This window comes from Cnephaeus nilssonii (genome assembly GCF_951640355.1).
Source record: "Cnephaeus nilssonii genome assembly, chromosome: 2".
NCBI lineage: Eukaryota > Metazoa > Chordata > Mammalia > Chiroptera > Vespertilionidae > Cnephaeus > Cnephaeus nilssonii.
In genome coordinates, this window is record NC_137073.1 from 78,402,743 (window position 1) to 78,420,900 (window position 18,158).

The following is an 18,158-nucleotide window of genomic DNA, read 5'->3' on the forward strand; positions in this document are numbered from 1 at the left end:
CGCCATAAAGTTCACCTATGGAAAGTGTACAATTCCTTTTTTTTTTTTACCTTTTTATTTATTAAAAACCATTGGGGTTTGTGCAATGGCCGAAAACTTGATCCTCCTCCTTGGCAATGAGCAAATCCTCGGGCTTTATTGGAATGTATCACACCTCTTGTAGCTATTGATGTACTATATTCCCTGAGTAAAGAGCGTGTCTAAAAAAGAAAAGATGTGAAATAAAAAAAACATGAGATTTATAAAATAGTACTAATGGTATTTCTGACACCAAAAAAGGACTAACCATATTTAGCTCTTTTCAACATCACTGCAGGCCTAAAAATAATATGCTACAAGATTATTTAAAACAAATCCAACTAAGAAATAACATTCAAATGCTTTGTGTAAACTCTGATTGGATCTTGGATGAGCGTGGGAAAAATGACTATAAATACATTTTTGAGACAACTGGGGAAATAAAAATAAGGATAGTATGTTAATTTTCTTAGGTGGGAGGCTATTATGCTTGTAACAGAGTAATGTTATTATGGATGCTTAAGTATTAAGTGTCATGATGTTTGCAATTACTTTCCAATTATTCAGCTAAAATAAGTCTGTAAATACACAGAGATTAAGCAAATGTAGCAAAATGTGAAAAACTGGTAAGCAACAGTTAAAGGTATACAGATACTCATTGTACTATTCTTTTATTTATTTATTTAATAGACTTGATTTTTTACAGAGAGGAAGGGAGAAGGATAGAGAGTTAGAAACATCGATGAGAGAGAATCATTGATCAGCTGCCTCCTCCACACCTCCTACTGGGGATGTGCCCAAAACTAAGGTACATGCCCTTGACTGGAATCGAACCTGGGACCTTTCAGTCTGCAGGCCGACGCTCTATCCACTGAGCCAAACCTGTTAGGGCTATTCTATTATTTTAATTTGTCTACAGACTGGAAAATTTCAAAATAAAAAAGTATAAAAAAATTAAGCAAATACAATTGCTGAATAATGAAACTCTAAATATGACACACTATATAAAAATGTTTTTATCTTTCCTAGTTTTAATTATTAATGCTATTTCAACATTTATAACAGAGAAATATTAACATATCAAAAGTGTTAACCAATGGAACTTTCTATGATAGAAATGTTTTGTATATGGGCTGTTCAATATAGTTACTAGCCACATGTAACTAACAAATGCTGGAAACGTGACTAGTGTGACTAAGGAACTGAATTTTAATTTAATTTAATTAGCTGCATGTGGCTAGTGGCTACTAGCTTGGTCATTTGTTAAAATGTTAAGAAAGCCCAGACAGTGTGGCTCAGTGCTTGAGCGCTGATCTATGAAACAGGAAGCCACGTTCAATTCCCAGGTTGCGGGCTCGATCCTGTGTGGGACATGCAGGGGGCAGCCAATCAATTGTTCTCTCTCATCATGGATGTTTCTGTTTTCTCTCCCTTTCCCTTCCTCTTTGAAATCAATAAAGATATATTAAAAAAAAAAAAGTTAAGAAAAAAGTACAAATTTTATAGTGAATAATTTCAATTTGTAAAAAAGAAACCATTAAAAAGCTAGCAGAAAGTATAGAAAGTAGTTATTTTCCTTCTATCCACTTTTCAATGGTTGTCAAAATCTCTGTATATCAATTTTATAATCAGAAAACAATTTTAGAAAAAATTAGCGTTATTTTATCACCGGGAAAATCAAGTTAACTGCTGAAGCTTCATTACAAACACTGAGTTTGATGAATTAATTTTCTCATAGCTATTAAGAACTTATATAAGTCATGTCAAATAATTAAGAATAAAAGTAAAATTTTTCCCCCAATTCTGAGTAAATAATAAAAAACAAAAACATTTAAGTCAAATGGTCTTACATTCCAGTCACCACTGATGATATCTGCAAAACTCAGAAATTCACTGGCTCTCACAAGATCATCTACTTCCATGAAGAAATCCACATAGTTTTGGTGAAGATATAAATTAAATAAATCTCCTGGCATGTGTGACATTTCTACTACTTCCTATAATATTAAAAAAAAAACACCATACATACATAATCTTGGTAAAAATGCAGTAGTCAAATGTATATGCCCACAAATGTAAATAATATATGTCTTGTAAGTAGTACTTAGTGTTATTAAAGATTTTATACTTTACCTCAGGATGAACAAGTAATGTATCCCGTTCATACTCTGATAAATGGGAGGGCAATCGAGGGGAGTCTATTTCTGTTACAGATGCTCCTATGAAAAATTTCCAGATTAAAAACATCTTTATAATTATATAGCATCTCTCATTTGAAAGTTTTTCAACACTTTAGGTACACAATTGCAAAAATACTAATTGAACTGTTAAAAATAACTGGAAGTTTATGTGAGTTGCCTCGCTATTAAGAAAAATGTAGAATTCTGATGTCTGGATTACGGCATTTCTAGAATTAAAGCACTCCACATTTCACCTTTCCAGCTCTGAGTTGCTTTCTTCTTCTTCTTTTTTTAAAAAAATATATTTTATTGATTTTTTACAGAGAGGAAGAGAGAGGGACATAGAGTTAGAAACATCGATGAGAGAGAAACATCAATCAGCTGCTTCCTGCACAGCCCCCACTGGGGATGTGCCCGCAACCAAGGTACATGCCCTTGACCGGAATCAAACCTGGGACCCTTGAGTCCGCAGGCCGACGCTCTATCCACTGAGCCAAACCGGTTTCAGCTGCTTTCTTCTTTTTATTCTCATCTCAATATAGAGGCATTTACAGCTTATTTACTATCTGGCAGATGATACTCTCTGCAGGAGAGAAGAAGAAATCCCATTCCCTAATACAGAAGGTTATAAAAGAGTGTCAAGGAGGAAAAGGGTGGAAGGAAAAGAATCAGTGAATGGCCACTAAGCTCCAGAGGTCAGAGGAGCCAGAGACAGAATGTCTTCATTTCCACCTAAGTGATCCCTGTTTCATTTTCCTCAGGTGGCACGAAGGTTTCCATTTAGAAATCCCAATTTTTGATAAGAACGATAAAAAGCAGGTGTAAAAGGCATCCACAGAGTTTTATAGCAAGATAAAAAACAGTAGTTTGAAACAACTGGGTTTTTGGCAACCGGAAAACAGTCTCAAATAGTAACGGGCATGATAGCATGAGGTTTCAGTGAATTATTTGCATCATTTTACAATTCACGCTTATTTGCAGCTATTTTACAAGAGATTTGGATAACTGAGAGAATGTTGAGGATACTGTACACATAAGACTTTTTTATTGTTCATCATGAATTATTTTTTTAAATATATTTTATTGATTTTTTTACAGAGAGGAAGGGAGAGGGATAGAGAGTTAGAAACATCAATGAGAGAAAAACATCGATCAGCTGCCTCCTGCACATCCCCTTTTGGGGATGTGCCCGCAACCAAGGTGCATGCCCTTGACCAGAATCGAACCTGGGACCCTTCAGTCCGCAGGCCAACGTTCTATCCACTGAGCCAAACCAGTTAGGGCATCATGAATTATTTTTTGTTATCCTATCTAATAATAGACAAATATGCAAATTGACCACACCTTTGCTACACCCAAGCCACGCCCACCAGCCAAGCCACGCCCACCAACCAATCAGGACGAGTATGCAAATTACCCCAACAAAGATGGCGGATAATTTGCATATCAAGACAGCGTCGAAAGAAGCCAAGAGCTGCAGAAGGGAGTAAAGCTTCGAAGAAGCAAGCAAGCCGGAGGGAGGAGAAGGGAGGAGCGAAGGCAGGGCCGGGGGCGAAGGGAAAAGCAGGCGGGCTGGCGGAGAAGGCGGGGCAGGTGACAAGGGAGGAGCAGAGGCGGGGCCGGGGGCGAAGGGAAAAGCAGGCGGGCTGGCGGAGAAGGCGGGGCGGGTGACAAGGGAGGAGCGGAGGCGGGGCCAGGGGCGAAGGGAAAAGCACGCGGGCTGGCGGAGAAGGCGGGGCGGGTGACAAGGGAGGAGCGGAGGCGGGGGAAAAGTGCAGCAGGAAATCCTATTGCAGGATTTTTCCAGCAACGGGAACACTAGTAACATATAAAACTATTCTAAACTATAGCAATGATTTTTCCTCTAAAAATCTGTGTAAACTCTTTTCTATAAAAATTGCACCAGATCAATTTAAAAAAATAAAAAAGAAATCTCCCCTGGCTGGTGTGGCTCAGCTGGTTGAGTGTCAGCCCATGCACCAAGAGGTCACTGATTCAATTCCCTGTCATGGCATAGGTCCAGATTGCAGGCTCGATCCCTGGTGGGAGGCATGCAAGAGGTGGCTGATAGGTGTTTCCGTCTGTCTCTCTTCCTTGACCCTCCCCCTCTCTCTAAAATCGATACAGCCTGGATACAGTGGCTCAGTGCTTGAACGCTGACCTATGAACCAGGAGGTCAGTTAAATTTTGCTCAGGGCACAATGCCCAGGTTATGGGCTTGATCCCCAGTAGGGGGCGTGCAGGAGGCAGCCAATCAATGATCCTCTTTCATCATTGATGTTTCTATCTCTCTCTCTCTCCCCCCACCTCTCCCTTCATCTCTGAAATCAATATAAAATATATATATTTAAAATCAATACAAACATTGAAAAAAAAAAAAGAAATCTCAATTTTCTTCCTTCAGGATCATAAGAAGGAAAACTGATATTTTCCACATAAAGAATAGGAGTTTGGGATTTTATTGAAAGAAGAGACAATTCGGGAGCTTAGAGATGGGTAATGGGGGTGAAGAGGCTGAGGAGAAGCAGTCATTAAAGACAGAAGAGGGTAAAGAATTATTTTTAAAAAAAAAGAAGAGGGAAAGGAAGAACATCTCTGGTTAGGGACAGAGCTGCTAGTGAAGGGTCCAGAGAAATGCAAGAGAATCCAAAGAAACCTGAAGCTACATAGCAATCTGCTTAGGGCCCTGGTGGCCAGAGCTCAGTGCTAAGAAGACTTGGGCAACCAACACTTGCCACTAAATGTCTAGATGGATTGATGTCTAACTTTCAGTAAACTACAATTTTAAAGACTTATGGATATTGATATGGCCTAGAGTACTTCATTTTTGGGTTTAATCCAAAAATACTCTATCTGGGTAAATACATTTTCCTGTGTAGGCCTTGCCAAACAGCATGTGATCTAGCCCTAATTCTTTGTTATAAAAGAACCAAATACATGACATTTAAAATTTTTTGGTATTTTACTTCAGTTGTAAGAATATTATCTAACAAACTTTAAAAAATGTGTAAGTTTTCTTACTTTTGCAATATAGTATTTTCCCCAGAGCTCTGAAGAGAAAGAGAGAAACATCTTTTCCACCAATAGCTTGGACCTCTTGATTTTCAAAAACTTTATCAGATTTTTTTCTTCGTCTTGATTTTGACAGCACAGCATCTGATTTTAATGAAGACATTCCTTTTTTCCTTGGGCATAAATTGTTCCTTCCTAAATAATATACACCCCACCAAAAAGATAAATATACACCCAAGTGTCAATATTTAAAATAAAATTAAAATATGAAAGCTAAAACTGAGAACACTTCAGATATAGTTATACTAAGTATTCTAATTCTAATTTAAAAATATTTTTCTAATAAACAATAATTATAAAATATCTGAAATGAGTCAGAGTCCTCTTTGAGTTACTAAACTATTAAAACAGATTAAATGTCATCTAAAAGTATTTCATGATACATTTCAGATTTTCACATACACAAATGGCACATTCTTTAATATAGTTATACCCATATCACCTTGAATTTTCAGTGTTTTGTGCAAGGTACTATTCTTGGTACATAATATGTATTAACTAATTTAATCCTCATAAAAATCTTATCAGGAAAGCACTACTATTAGGAAAAGAACTACTATTAGGAAAAGAACTATTATTATACAGGTTAAAGAAATGAAGTATAAAGAAGTTAAGTAACTGGCTCAAGGTTATCATTTAGTAAGTGATTTGAATCCAGGCAGCCTAGTTCTGCAACTCATTCTTGATAACTATTCTTTATTACCTCTACTGATGTGGACAGTCTCAAATTTTGAGTATGTTTGTGTTCAAACTTCATTGATAATTCTACTGTTTAAAACTCAAAATATATCATTTAAGAAAATCAGCCTGGAATAGCAGAAAGAACACAAGATATGGGTTTGAATACTAATACTGTTTCTTTCATTAGGCTGATCTGAGAATTAAATTAAAAAACATACAATTGCTAATACAGTTCCTGATTTACTAAAAAAATTTTATTTTCTTCCCCTTACAATTTCTGAGCTCAAAGCAATAATGTTAAAAATGGTAGTTAGGACCCAAAGTGGCCCACTTCAGTCATTCTAACACATAATTCCAGTAGTGAACCTAAAGATCATTTTACCTTTAAGTTTCTACAGAAAGCAGAATTGTTTTCAGTTGTTTCAGGTTGCCTATTTCTCTACAGTTATTTTGAAAAACAAAGTTGTAAACCAGATGAACATGTTACACTTATGGGTAGAAATTAGTACTTCAGGTGACTTTTGAGAGCTCCAAAGATTGCTTTTAATTTTTTAAGGTCATTTCTGAATGTTAAGTATCAACATTTGTTCAGTGTTTTCTGATGAAGACTGTGCTCAGTGAACTATGACTACTGGAGTAAAAATGCAACTCATTGCCATTAGTGGGGCTATCTCTTTAATATCACATGGCTGTGGACCCCTTTTACATAACAGTAAAGGGAAACTAATTTGTTCAACATATCATATATAAATTATTATGAAAGAAGTTCAAAACTAAACCTACATGAGCACAATATTATTAAATTCATTAACAGCTGGCCATTTATTGAGCCCTTAGTATGTAGCAAGCACTGGAATAAATACAAGTATTACTTCGCTTACTCTTCACATAACTTGAGACTGTTTTTTATATAAAAGGTGAGAAAATAGAGGCACAGAAAGATTTAGTCACCTGTAAGATTGTCACTAAGTGGAAGAGCCAAGGTTTTCACCCAGGAAGTAAAATTAACTTTCAAAGGTAAAGTAGCAAACCGCATATATAAATCAGGTTTTGTCTCAGATGTACAGATACATATGATGACATATTCATAGGGGTCTGTGCATGCATGTATACACATATATTATGACAGACTCAATAAAAAAATAGTAAGTGGAAATAGGTATATGTCAATTATAAGTTAAAATATGTTTAGTTTGATTTCATTTCATGAACAACTAAGAGAGAGCAGTCACCTATACAATGCTGTAAGAATGTATCTTCCATAGTTACCTTTTGAAGAAGAAAACTGGAGGCTGTTTATTGCACTTCTGATATCACCAGAGCATCCTTGACAGAGCAACTCTAGAGAAGTTTTATCAGGGACGGTAATATTTCCTCCATTCTGAAATGAGAAAATTAAAAATCTTAATGTTTTCCTAAATAAAATAAAACACACAACCAAAAACTCCCTTATTTTATAAATTAATGGAAGTAAATTAGAATCTTTCAAATTTGAATTGAGGTGATAAAGTCATATATTGATTATTTTTATTATTACTTAATGTTTGATAAATAAAATACTTAAAAATATAATTTGTAGTTATGCTAATAGCAGAGAATGGAGATTTTTTTCAAGAAAGTATTAAAATATCACAAGTAGCCCTAACCGGTTTGGCTCAGTGGATAGAGCGTCGGCCTGCGGACTCAAGGGTCCCAGGTTAGATTCTGGTCAGGGGCATGTACCTTGGTTGCGGGCACATACCCAGTGGGGAGTGTGCAGGAGGCAGCTGATTGATGTTTCTCTCTCATGATGTTTCTAACTCTATCCCTCTCCCTTCCTCTGTGTAAAAAATCAATAAAATAATTTAAATAAATAAATAAATAAATAAATAAAATAAAATATCACAAGTAATCCAAACATACAGAACTTATCACATTTAACATTTGTATGTACTTTTTTCTAGTATGTGTAGGTTTATATATATTTGTACGCTTTGTTGTTACTGACAATTGCTTATTCTGTTTTAGCACAGTAAATTGGAGTCAGAACAAATTTCAAACCTGTCTGATACTTAACAGTTGTGGAATATTATGTAAATTATTTGCCCCAAAGCTCAGTTTCCTTACCTGTAAAATAGGGATAATGTACCAATTTTATATGGTTATGACGAGGTTTGATAAGATCAGGTATGTAAACACTTTGCATAGTGACTGACAAATATAAAGAACTGAAGATATTTCTACTGTTAGCATTATCATATAAGTTTATATCTTGTTATTTTTAATGGCATTTAATTGTATTATCCCATGTCACTAAATATTCTCAAAACACTAATTAATGCCATAATAGCTCAACTGTATAACTGCTTCATTATTGTTGGATTCAGTTTGTAATATTTCATTATTAAAAATTGTTATTCAGTTAAGTGCTCTACACACATACAACTAATTAATGCCATAATAGCTCAACTGTATAACTGCTTCATTATTGTTGGATTCAGTTTGTAATATTTCATTATTAAAAACTGTTATTCAGTTAAGTGCTCTACACACATACATTATTTTAATATTCAAAACAACCCCTTCCTTGAAGATTTCCTTCAATTCCTGCGATCCCAGCAGTGCAAAAATAAATAAATGTTTCATGTAAGATCTAAAACCATGCTGCTAGGAGAAATTCCATCAATTTATTTTAACATCACGATGATTTGAAAGATAGAAAAAAATGATGCATTGAAAGTGACAGATGTTTCACAACCATGTTAATATGCCTAACACTATTCAACTGTTTACTTAAAAATGGTTACAGTGGTATAGTTACAATACTATATTATATATTTGAAAATTGCTAAGAGAGTAGATCTTAAATGTTCTCACCACAAAAAAGAAGTGGAATTACATGATGTGATAGAGGTGTTAGGTAATGCTATGGTGGTAAACATTCTGCAATACATAAGTGTATCAAATCAACATGTTGTACGCCTTAAACTTATGCGATGTTATATCAATTATATCTCAATAAAGCTAGAAAAAAATATTTGTGATGGTAAATTTTATTATGTGTTTTTTACCACAATAATAAAAAGTTGACAACAGACAAAAGTACAGTTGTACTATTGATGACTAATGTACCTAGATGCCAGTTAACGGTTTCTTGATTACAGACACAATTTAGAACACTAAAACAAAGGGAAATTGACCTACTGTGAAAGAGAAAGCTAAGTTTTAAAAGAAAAAGGTTAAGGATCTTTTAAATCAATATTTCCTATATTTTCCAAAATGACATGCCTTATAAGTGTAATAAAATTTTTAATTCTAAAAATATGTGTCTCCAACTCAAGTTTACATAATACCACTTAAGTTTGGGTTTGTATAATTAGAATGTTAGATTCAAATTAATCAGTTCTTAAGAAACTTACCTTCTTAGTTTCTATTGTCACTATTCGATTAAGAAATTTCATCATAATTGTTGGTGCCACAGGGTTGAAACTGTCAAAGTTTTATACAACAAGAAAATGATTAATTTAAAATACAATGTGTATGTGAACATTTTAGACAGAAATTTAATTCTTACCTAATGTTTGAGATAGCACACTCTTCTTGAATTTCTTTGGGAAACAGTAACCTTTGATTATTATCTCCACTGAGACTGTCAGAGATTATAAATATTAGAGGACATCGACCAATCTGTACATATTTCCTAAAATAACAAAATACAGCAATGTTGAAATTTAAGCCACTTACCATTTAATTTGGAATTTTAGAAAAGTTCACTGAAACTCACCTTAGAACTTCATGTAAAGTATGAGAATCTCGATAAAACTGGTTAGGCAAATCCTATTAAAAATACACAATAAATACTTGTTCAGTTTTATTCCTATGTAAATTTATGTTCAGATTTATATTTACCAAGATAGGAAAAAATGCTATCTATTCAACGTATTGTAGCCAGAACTTTTATAGAAGGGGAATATGAAATAGCTGACATCAATGGGAAACCCAATTTTCACATTAAAATTCTTAGGGTCATTACTAGTTATAGTATTTTCACAAAGACATCATTTTCCAAATATTAATTTTGCTTGTCTACACTTAAGCCATTAAATTTTTAAAGTCCACTCACCTATAGCTACTCTATTCAAGTTCACTAAATAGGTTTTTAAGTTTCTATTATCAAGCCTTTATATTATATTTTACCACTATTAATACTACGAAGAGTTAATGTCATTATCACATAAAATATATCTTGCAATTGTTTACTCTATAGGTACTGCAGATTTCAAAAGCTGTACTTACTTCAACCAGAATTATCTTCTTATCAGTTCTTAGATCATCTCCAAGCATTTGTAATTTGTTATATTTTGTGGCTCTTAGTAGAAACTCTTTAAAAACTGTTATCTGAGACTGGTAGGGAAATATATGGAAGCTTGATTCTGAAAGGAAACATATTTAATCCTTTTATTTTCAACAATTTATATATATACATCAATATTATACATATATACATAATATATACATATACATTTTTTAAAATATATACATATACATTAATGAGTACATTTACATATGCAAGAACAGCTCACAATACAATAGACTGTTTTCTAATTAGGCAAACTGTTCAAATTTAAGATAGAATATTCATTTCAAAAGACAAGAGTCATCATGAACATCAGGAATTTTTTCACACATCGAATGTATTGTGGAGTCAACTGACTTCAGAACATATCGTCATTCTATACAATTGGTAAAAATACTTATAACCTTGCCTATACAATGAAGACTCTCCAAATGAGTTTGTGACTACAAATAAAATTTTTTCAATAATAAAGGTTTAACAACAAAAGCAGAATGACTGATTAATGAACTTGGGGATAAAAGGAAGTTCTCCAAAAACATGTTTCATATAGAGGACTGTTTATAAAGACTTGCTAGATTTTAAAAAATAATGTTCCTGTTTAAAAAACAGTAAAAGTTTTAGGAATACGGGATACTAGCAACATAAGGGTGTGTATAGTAAGCATACAGTATGCACAGAGCATATTCCCAAAGAAGAGAATTTGAGGAATATTCTACATTAAAAAAAAAAAGTTCCTTCTACAGAACGCCTTTCACTTCAAAATGGCCTAGGAGATTTCGCTACCCCTAGTTTAGTATAGTATCAATAAGAAAAACTATGAAAGTTAAAAATGATTGTGCTGGAGTACATAAACATACATGTAAATTTATTATGTACCACATCTTTAAATTGATATCATTATTTTTGGATGTTTGTCTTAAGGCCTCCTTCCCAATTCCAAAGATAGTCTTTGACTTATATTTCGATTTGATTCTCACAGGTATGATTTAAGTTCTCTCCTCTTGTTTGGAGACAAGTTCTTTTAATACATCTTTTTAAAAATATGTATATTTTTATTGATTTCAGAGAGGAAGGGAGAGGGAGATAAAAACATCAATGATGAGAGAGTATCATTGATCAGCTGCCTCCTGCACACCCCCTACGGGGTATTGAGCTCACAACCAAGCAAGAGGTCATAGTTGGATTCCCAGTCAGGGCACATGCCCAGGTTGTGGGCGCAATCCCGTGTGGGGCGTGCAGGAGCCAGCCGATCAATGATTCTCTCTCTCTCATCACTGATGTTTGTCTCTCTCTTCCTCTTCCTTCCTCTCTGAAATCAATAACAATATATAAAAAGAAATACATAAAAAGGAATCCCATTCTCCTCTACTGGAGACACCATTCCTTCTCTTGAGATTATTTCTCTCTGTAAATAGGGAAGTATGGGAGTAAATGCACTCATATAGTTTCACTTGATTGCTACTCTGACTTTGTCAAGCAGTTGGTAGTGGTTAGATGCCAATCTAGGAGAGGCAATATACACCTTGTTCTCAACATAAACCACAAACGATCTTAGGAATCTTAAGGATATATATAGTTAGGAAGTCTGTTTCAAATGTCTGTTTAGCACAGACTTTTCCCAGTACTTCCATTACCTTCACAGAAAACCTTACCATAATTAAATATCTCCTTGAAGTCATCTTTTTGGAAGTCTGATAAAACTGGATTAATCCACTCTTGTACTTGAATACCAAGCTCCTTTGACAGTATTTTTATAGTTGTTGTTTTTCCACACCCAGGAGGCCCTGTTATTAATAAAATAGATCCACCCTAAAACCAAACACAAACATAAAGAATCAAATTCACTGAAATGCTAGAATATTATGTTTGAATTTTCTTTCTAAATATTAATTAATTCTGTAAGTATTTACTGACTGTCTAGTATAAGCAGACTACATTTCACAATAATGCTAGCTGGAATAAATGAGCTTTAGATAAAAGAAGATAAATTTATTTCCTGAACTTTAAGTGTAGTTACTAGTAATGCTTCACTTTTTGCATTTATGCCCCTCCCAAGGACTACTTAGTAGCCAAATTAAAACTAAACTTCAACTAAATTAAGTTTGTTTCAGATGTTTGTAACATCTGAAACAAACATTTTTAGAGGTTACCTAAATTTATAAAATTCAATCTTAATACAGAACTCTTTGGATTATATACTTTAATACTACACAAATACCAAATATTCTAATGGGAAGACCTCAGTTTGTACATCCTATTTTAAAAGAAATGTATACTAAGAAACATATTTAGAAGATAGGACTCTAAAGAAAGACTAGAGATAATAGGTCCCAGGAATATTCCCTCATACAGTAAATCTGATTTAAAAAATCATTTCCTTTAATTTTCAACTTTGAGATGAAGCAGTTAATGTTTCAAGTTGCCACCAATAGAAACAGGTCCTCTTTTGAATCATGGTCTTTTCTATTTGGCTTTTGTATCTAAACCTTTGGTTTTGTGTTAAAATTACACAAAGAGCCTGGCCAGAGTGACTCAGTGGTTGAGCATCAACCTTGGTCAGGGCACATGCTTGGGTTGCAGGCTTAACACCCAGTGGGGGGCATGCAAGAGGCAGCTGATCATGATGTTTCTATCTCATTGATGTTTCTCTCTTTTTATCCTTCTTCCTTCCTCTCTCTCTAAAAATCAATAAAAATATTAAAAATAATAAAATAAAATCAATAAAGACAAAACAAACCCACAGCAGAACCATACATATTTTCTGATATGATGCAATATAAAATAACACAACTTATAAAGTATTCTTATAAAACTTCGAATCCATGTATTAATTTACCATCCTATTTTTATGTTTGAGGAATTTCTAGATTAGGAAAACTTAAAGAGAGAATATTCAGCTTGGTGGCTGAGAGTATTTGTGGTATTAGGAAGTGAAACAAAAAACATCAGTATAAATGAATGATGACTGTTTTAGGGTATATTTAGTACCAAAACTAATATGTAATTTGCCTGCTTGCTTCAGTGTGAGATAATCTTATGTGCTAAATATATTAGCACCTGAACTGGTTTACTGTGCTTTATGTTGATGCCAGGACAGACGAGGGGAAAAGAGGTATAAGTACAGGGGAAAAGTGAGTCTCAGAATCTTTTAGTGAGGCCAGAAGTAGTAAGGTCAGAAAGCTTTCTATAGCTAGTGACCTGGATTTATTTGAATTAATCATCATAAAAGTTTAACTTCTTAAAACCACCTATAAGACAGAGAAACATTTGGTGTTAAATATTTAAAATATATTTTTTATTTAATCACCTGTTTTGATTGCCTTTCTAAGACTTCAGCTTTTAACCATGTTTCAACTTCTTCAATTTTCTTTTTGTGCACAGCAAGTTCATGCTAAAAATGTCAAGTTTAAAATAAAACATTTTAACTCAAGGATTTTTGGTACATCAGCATAGATTAATCTAAACATTTTAAAAGTAGCACACAACTAACATGATATAGCAATAAAAAAGGTTGATTACACTTAATTTTTTCTATTATTATAAAAAAATCTGATTTTAACTGATACCATTATATAAAAATTTGGGGAAGGTTGGAGTTATACAATTTTTAAAAATTCTATAATACATTTTGGGAAGAGAATAAATAGGGAAGTGTATTACATTTAGCATAACAAAACAACAACAACAAAAAAACAGATAAATTCTATGTTGGGGTTAAATTTAATCTAAGACAAATAACCACTGGTACAACTTCAGAAAAACGTGACAAAAAGCTGAGCCTTGGGATATCTAAAAAACCTGGAAATCATTGTTTTTTCTAATTCATTTAGAAAGACTTTATGAGTAATAACCTGAAAATGCACATCCCTTTCCTTCCTGAAAAAAAATTGTGTTTGCATGCTATTTAGTACCTGAGTTTCTGGTTTGTATTTATCCACCCATGGTTCATTTTCAGATAGACTTTCTTTTGAATTTTCTAGGCCATGTATCTGTTCTGAGGAAGACAGTGTTCCTCTTTTTCTAGTTGGAAATTTGTTGCTTTCTAATGTGGAAGGCACGTTTTTTCTTCTATGACTTGAGTTATTCACATTTAATGATGTGGCAGTATTAGAGATGCTTCTATTCTCTGAAAAATCATCAAATGATGGATCTACCCAATCTGTTACCTGAAGAGAAAAGAAATCATGTAAATACTATTATATTTTTTGCATCTATTTCCTATAATTGAACTACTCTGTAAAAAAAAATTGTATATTTGTAACATTTTTTAAAAAGCTCACAAGTTAGCTCTTTAAATAAAACTGATTCCATATATATTTGTTATTTTTGTACTTTACAATAAGTGCAAATGCATAACTTGTCTACTTGATCATGGTAATGATGAATACTATATAAAGGAATACAGAATACAAATTTAATTCTTTTTATTAATGTAATCTTTCCAGGATAAAGAGTAGGCTGATTCTTTTAAAACTCATTTGTAGGACTGAAACCTAAATATTTAAATTACCTATCAAAAAGAAGCAAAACAAAACAGAGAAATAAAATTACTCGCTCTAGCTGGTTTTGCTCAATGGATAGAGCATTGGCCTTCGGACTGGAAGGTCCCGGGTTTGATTCCAGACAAGGGCACATGCTCAGGTTGTGGGATTGATCCCTAGTAAGGGGCGTGCAGGAGGCAGCCTATCAATGATTCTCTCTCATCATTGATGTTTCTATCTCTATCTCCCTCTCCCTTCCTCTCTGAAATCAATAAAAATATATTACAAATAAATTAAATTACTTTAACCATGTATAAAGTGAGAAGAGTAATACTTCTGCCTTAACCACATTAACACATTACATTTCATACATCAAAATAATCCCTATTATCTTTAAGACTTTGTGAAGATAATAATCTAAGAATCCTGACACTATAAATAATTTATAATTATGACTTGATTATATTTACTCTTTTAAGGAAAGAGGGTTAGGAATATTATCAATAGTGGATAAAGAAATGAAAACCTCTGGGAAAAATTTCAGTCATAGCTACTTGATTCCTTTCCTCCTCTTCAAAAGCCTGTCACTATTACTTCAATTTGACCACTTTCTTCTATAGTACATAAAAAAAAAAGTTACAATTCTTTTGATAGCAATTCTGATCTACATGTTCCTTATACATTTTATGGTTTTATTTCTTACATAAATGTGGACTCCCATTTACTCAAGAAAAGAGAGGGAGAAATAGCAAAGTTACATAATTTATTTAAGATTAAAGATAAATCAGGCCTGGCCTGTGTCGCTCAGTGGTTGAGCAGTGACCTATGAGCCAGGAGGTCATGGCTCAATTCCTGGTCAGGGCACATGCCCTGGTTTCGGGCTGGATCCCCAATAGGGGGCGGGCAGGAGACAGCTGATCAAAGATTCTCATCATTGATGTTTCCCTCTCCCTTTCTGAAATGAATAAAAATATATTTTTAAAAAAAGATAAATCAGACCAAACACTAGGAAAATGGCTATTTTGCATGAGTATCATATTGTCTGACCTTCACCTACTCTACCTCCTAACTTTGCTGAGAACTAGCTCACTGAACCATATGATTTCTAAGAGGCAGGGCCTGTTGTTAAACTTTAACACCAACTACAACTTATATAATTCTTTTCTTCTACTGCTCTTTCATTCTAGAATGGTTAGCCTTTTCTTTGTGACTGGTATTATATTTTTTTTTCTTCAAAATTAAGGTTGTACTTTCAGTGTCCAGTTGTTTCACAATTTACTATTAGACTTTTCAGATCACTAATTACAACAGATACTGAGCACCATCACATTGATAGCAGTAATAAGCCACTGAGAACATGTACAAAAAATGTAATTATATCTGGGCAATTATTACATGACCATTTCAGTGAATCATACCTTTGGGGAAGATACTTTTCGTCTAAGAAAAGTTTTTGACATTATAAACTTTGATAGTTCCCATCCGTAGTGTACAACCGGTAGTACACTGAAGTATAATTCACCTAGGAGTAAAAAAGAAAAAAATTTCTCAATTAAGACAAACTGTAACAAAAGTAATATATAAGATATAATCAACAGGATAATAAAGTTAAAGCTCAAGACCAGTGAAAGAGAACACAGTATAAACATAGGTGAAGCAAGTATCAAAATGCTAAAATAAAATTTAATTTTAATGACTATAACCTGTGCCAAATAATCTATTTATGGTGTTATACGTGGAAAATACTTCATCCAGGCCAGGTAGCTCAGTTGTCACCATATGTCAAGGTTGTGGGTTCCATCCCCTTCAGGGCACATACAAGAATCAACCACTGGCCCTACCAGGGTGGCACAGTGGTTGAGCCTTGACCTAAGAACCAGGAGGTCACGGTTGGATTCCCTACCAGGGCATATGCCCTGGTTTCGAGATGGATCCTCAGTACGGGGTGTGCAGGAGGCAGCCAATCTATGATTCTTTCTCATCAGTGATGTTCCTGTCCCTCTCCCTTACTCTTTGAAATCAATAAAAGTATTTTTTGAATGAATGCATAAGTGAAACAAGTCGATGTTTTTCTCCCTTCCTCTTTCTAAAAAAAAAAAAAATCAATAATTTAAAAAAAAACACAGAAAAATCATATATATATATATATATATATATACCTACCTTTTGTCATTAAGAAAAACTAGGCAATTTTATTTGTTCTGTTTTTATACAAAGTTTTTATACAGAAAATTAAAATTTCCCTCATTTTAGATTACAGTTGCAGCTTTTTACTACCAAAATTTAAAAAAACTCCACCATACAATAAATTCAAACTTATCATTCACTTTAAAGACTTAAATCTAACTGTAAATTTTTCCTGTAATTGTATTATTTATTTGAACACATTGGGAAATTTTTTGGCAGCACTGTTTTCTGACTTTCAGAATTCTTCAATACTTAAACTAGTAAATTCACCAACTTTTAATTAGCCAGAAGGAAAGTTTTTCTAAGGTCCATAAACTTATAAATTGGAAGGTATACGGGACTCTTTTATAGCTGAAGGCACACATAATGTGTGAATACTTCCACACACAAGAAAACAAATCGTACACAGACACAGACACATCGTTCACGGTCAGAGAGGTTTTTGCTATGGAGTTTCAAAGAGGTGCAGAGGTAGGGGAAAAAACCACCTATTTGAGTAAATACAGTTGGCAGGTCGCAATAAAAGGCGCAGACTGCAGCTACGGTCAGGACGCCAGCTGTTCTTTGAAAACAAGGCTGACAATTACCTCCTTTAAAAAGCAGGTAACTGTCCCCGAGGACGCCACGTTCCTGAAATGAGACGTCAGAGGTAGAAGAGACCTGGGAGATATTTCTAGCAGACCCCCCACCACCCTTCCTACTGCACCGGGGACAACCAGCTCGGACAGCTGGGCAACGTAAGGCCGCTACCCAGCGGAGAACCTAACGGGCTCGCGCGCCCCGGCTCCCGGCCGGCGGTCTGCACCCCCACCCCTCCGATCTCCCACCGGGATGGGCAGGTCCGGGAGAGGAGCGGTGAGACCCCGGGAGGGCGTGAAGGCAGAGATGGACTCGCGTCACCAGGACATTTACACACCGCAGCCGCAGCCGCGGCGGCCTTACTTGCCGGGAGCTGCATGCCCTCGTGGGCGGAGAGGAGCGGAGGAGCACCGGCTCTGCTCCCGGGGGAAGGGCAGCCTCCCGGCCCTCCCGGCCCTCCCAGGGCTCCGCGCCGAGCCCCTCCGAGGCCCCGCCTCCCGGGACCTTCCAGACCGCTCGGCGCTTCCGCGACGCAGGCCGAAGGGCGGGGGCCTCAGAGGAGGGCGAGACTTAGGCAACCAGAGCACTGCCTGACTCCAGTCACGGTTTCCCCCTCTATTTTCT

At 34.8% G+C, this 18,158-nt stretch overlaps 1 protein-coding gene across 7 annotated transcripts in view; it reads right to left on the reverse strand.

The window, feature by feature from the left end:
• The window catches only part of RAD17 (RAD17 checkpoint clamp loader component), a 28,183-nt gene extending 10,118 nt beyond the window's left edge, over window positions 1-18,065 (reverse strand). Inside the window, exons 1-15 of one of the 7 annotated variants that reach the window (XM_079785479.1) lie at window positions 17,872-18,042; window positions 17,543-17,585; window positions 16,187-16,290; window positions 14,199-14,453; window positions 13,595-13,678; window positions 11,940-12,096; window positions 10,227-10,363; window positions 9,715-9,767; window positions 9,505-9,630; window positions 9,350-9,419; window positions 7,221-7,332; window positions 5,220-5,354; window positions 2,152-2,237; window positions 1,869-2,015; window positions 51-200 (exon numbers count right to left, since the gene is read on the reverse strand). In XM_079785479.1, coding sequence (XP_079641605.1) covers window positions 51-200; window positions 1,869-2,015; window positions 2,152-2,237; window positions 5,220-5,354; window positions 7,221-7,332; window positions 9,350-9,419; window positions 9,505-9,630; window positions 9,715-9,767; window positions 10,227-10,363; window positions 11,940-12,096; window positions 13,595-13,678; window positions 14,199-14,453; window positions 16,187-16,290; window positions 17,543-17,585; window positions 17,872-17,913 — 1,701 coding nt within the window. In that variant the 5' untranslated portion in view covers window positions 17,914-18,042. Of the gene's footprint in view, window positions 1-50; window positions 201-1,868; window positions 2,016-2,151; window positions 2,238-5,219; window positions 5,406-7,220; window positions 7,333-9,349; window positions 9,420-9,504; window positions 9,631-9,714; window positions 9,768-10,226; window positions 10,364-11,939; window positions 12,097-13,594; window positions 13,679-14,198; window positions 14,454-16,186; window positions 16,291-17,542; window positions 17,586-17,871 lie in introns of all 7 variants that reach the window. The other 6 variants (XM_079785478.1, XM_079785484.1, XM_079785482.1 and 3 more) reach the window with 6 other exon arrangements.
• Window positions 18,066-18,158: the final 93 nt, after the last annotated feature.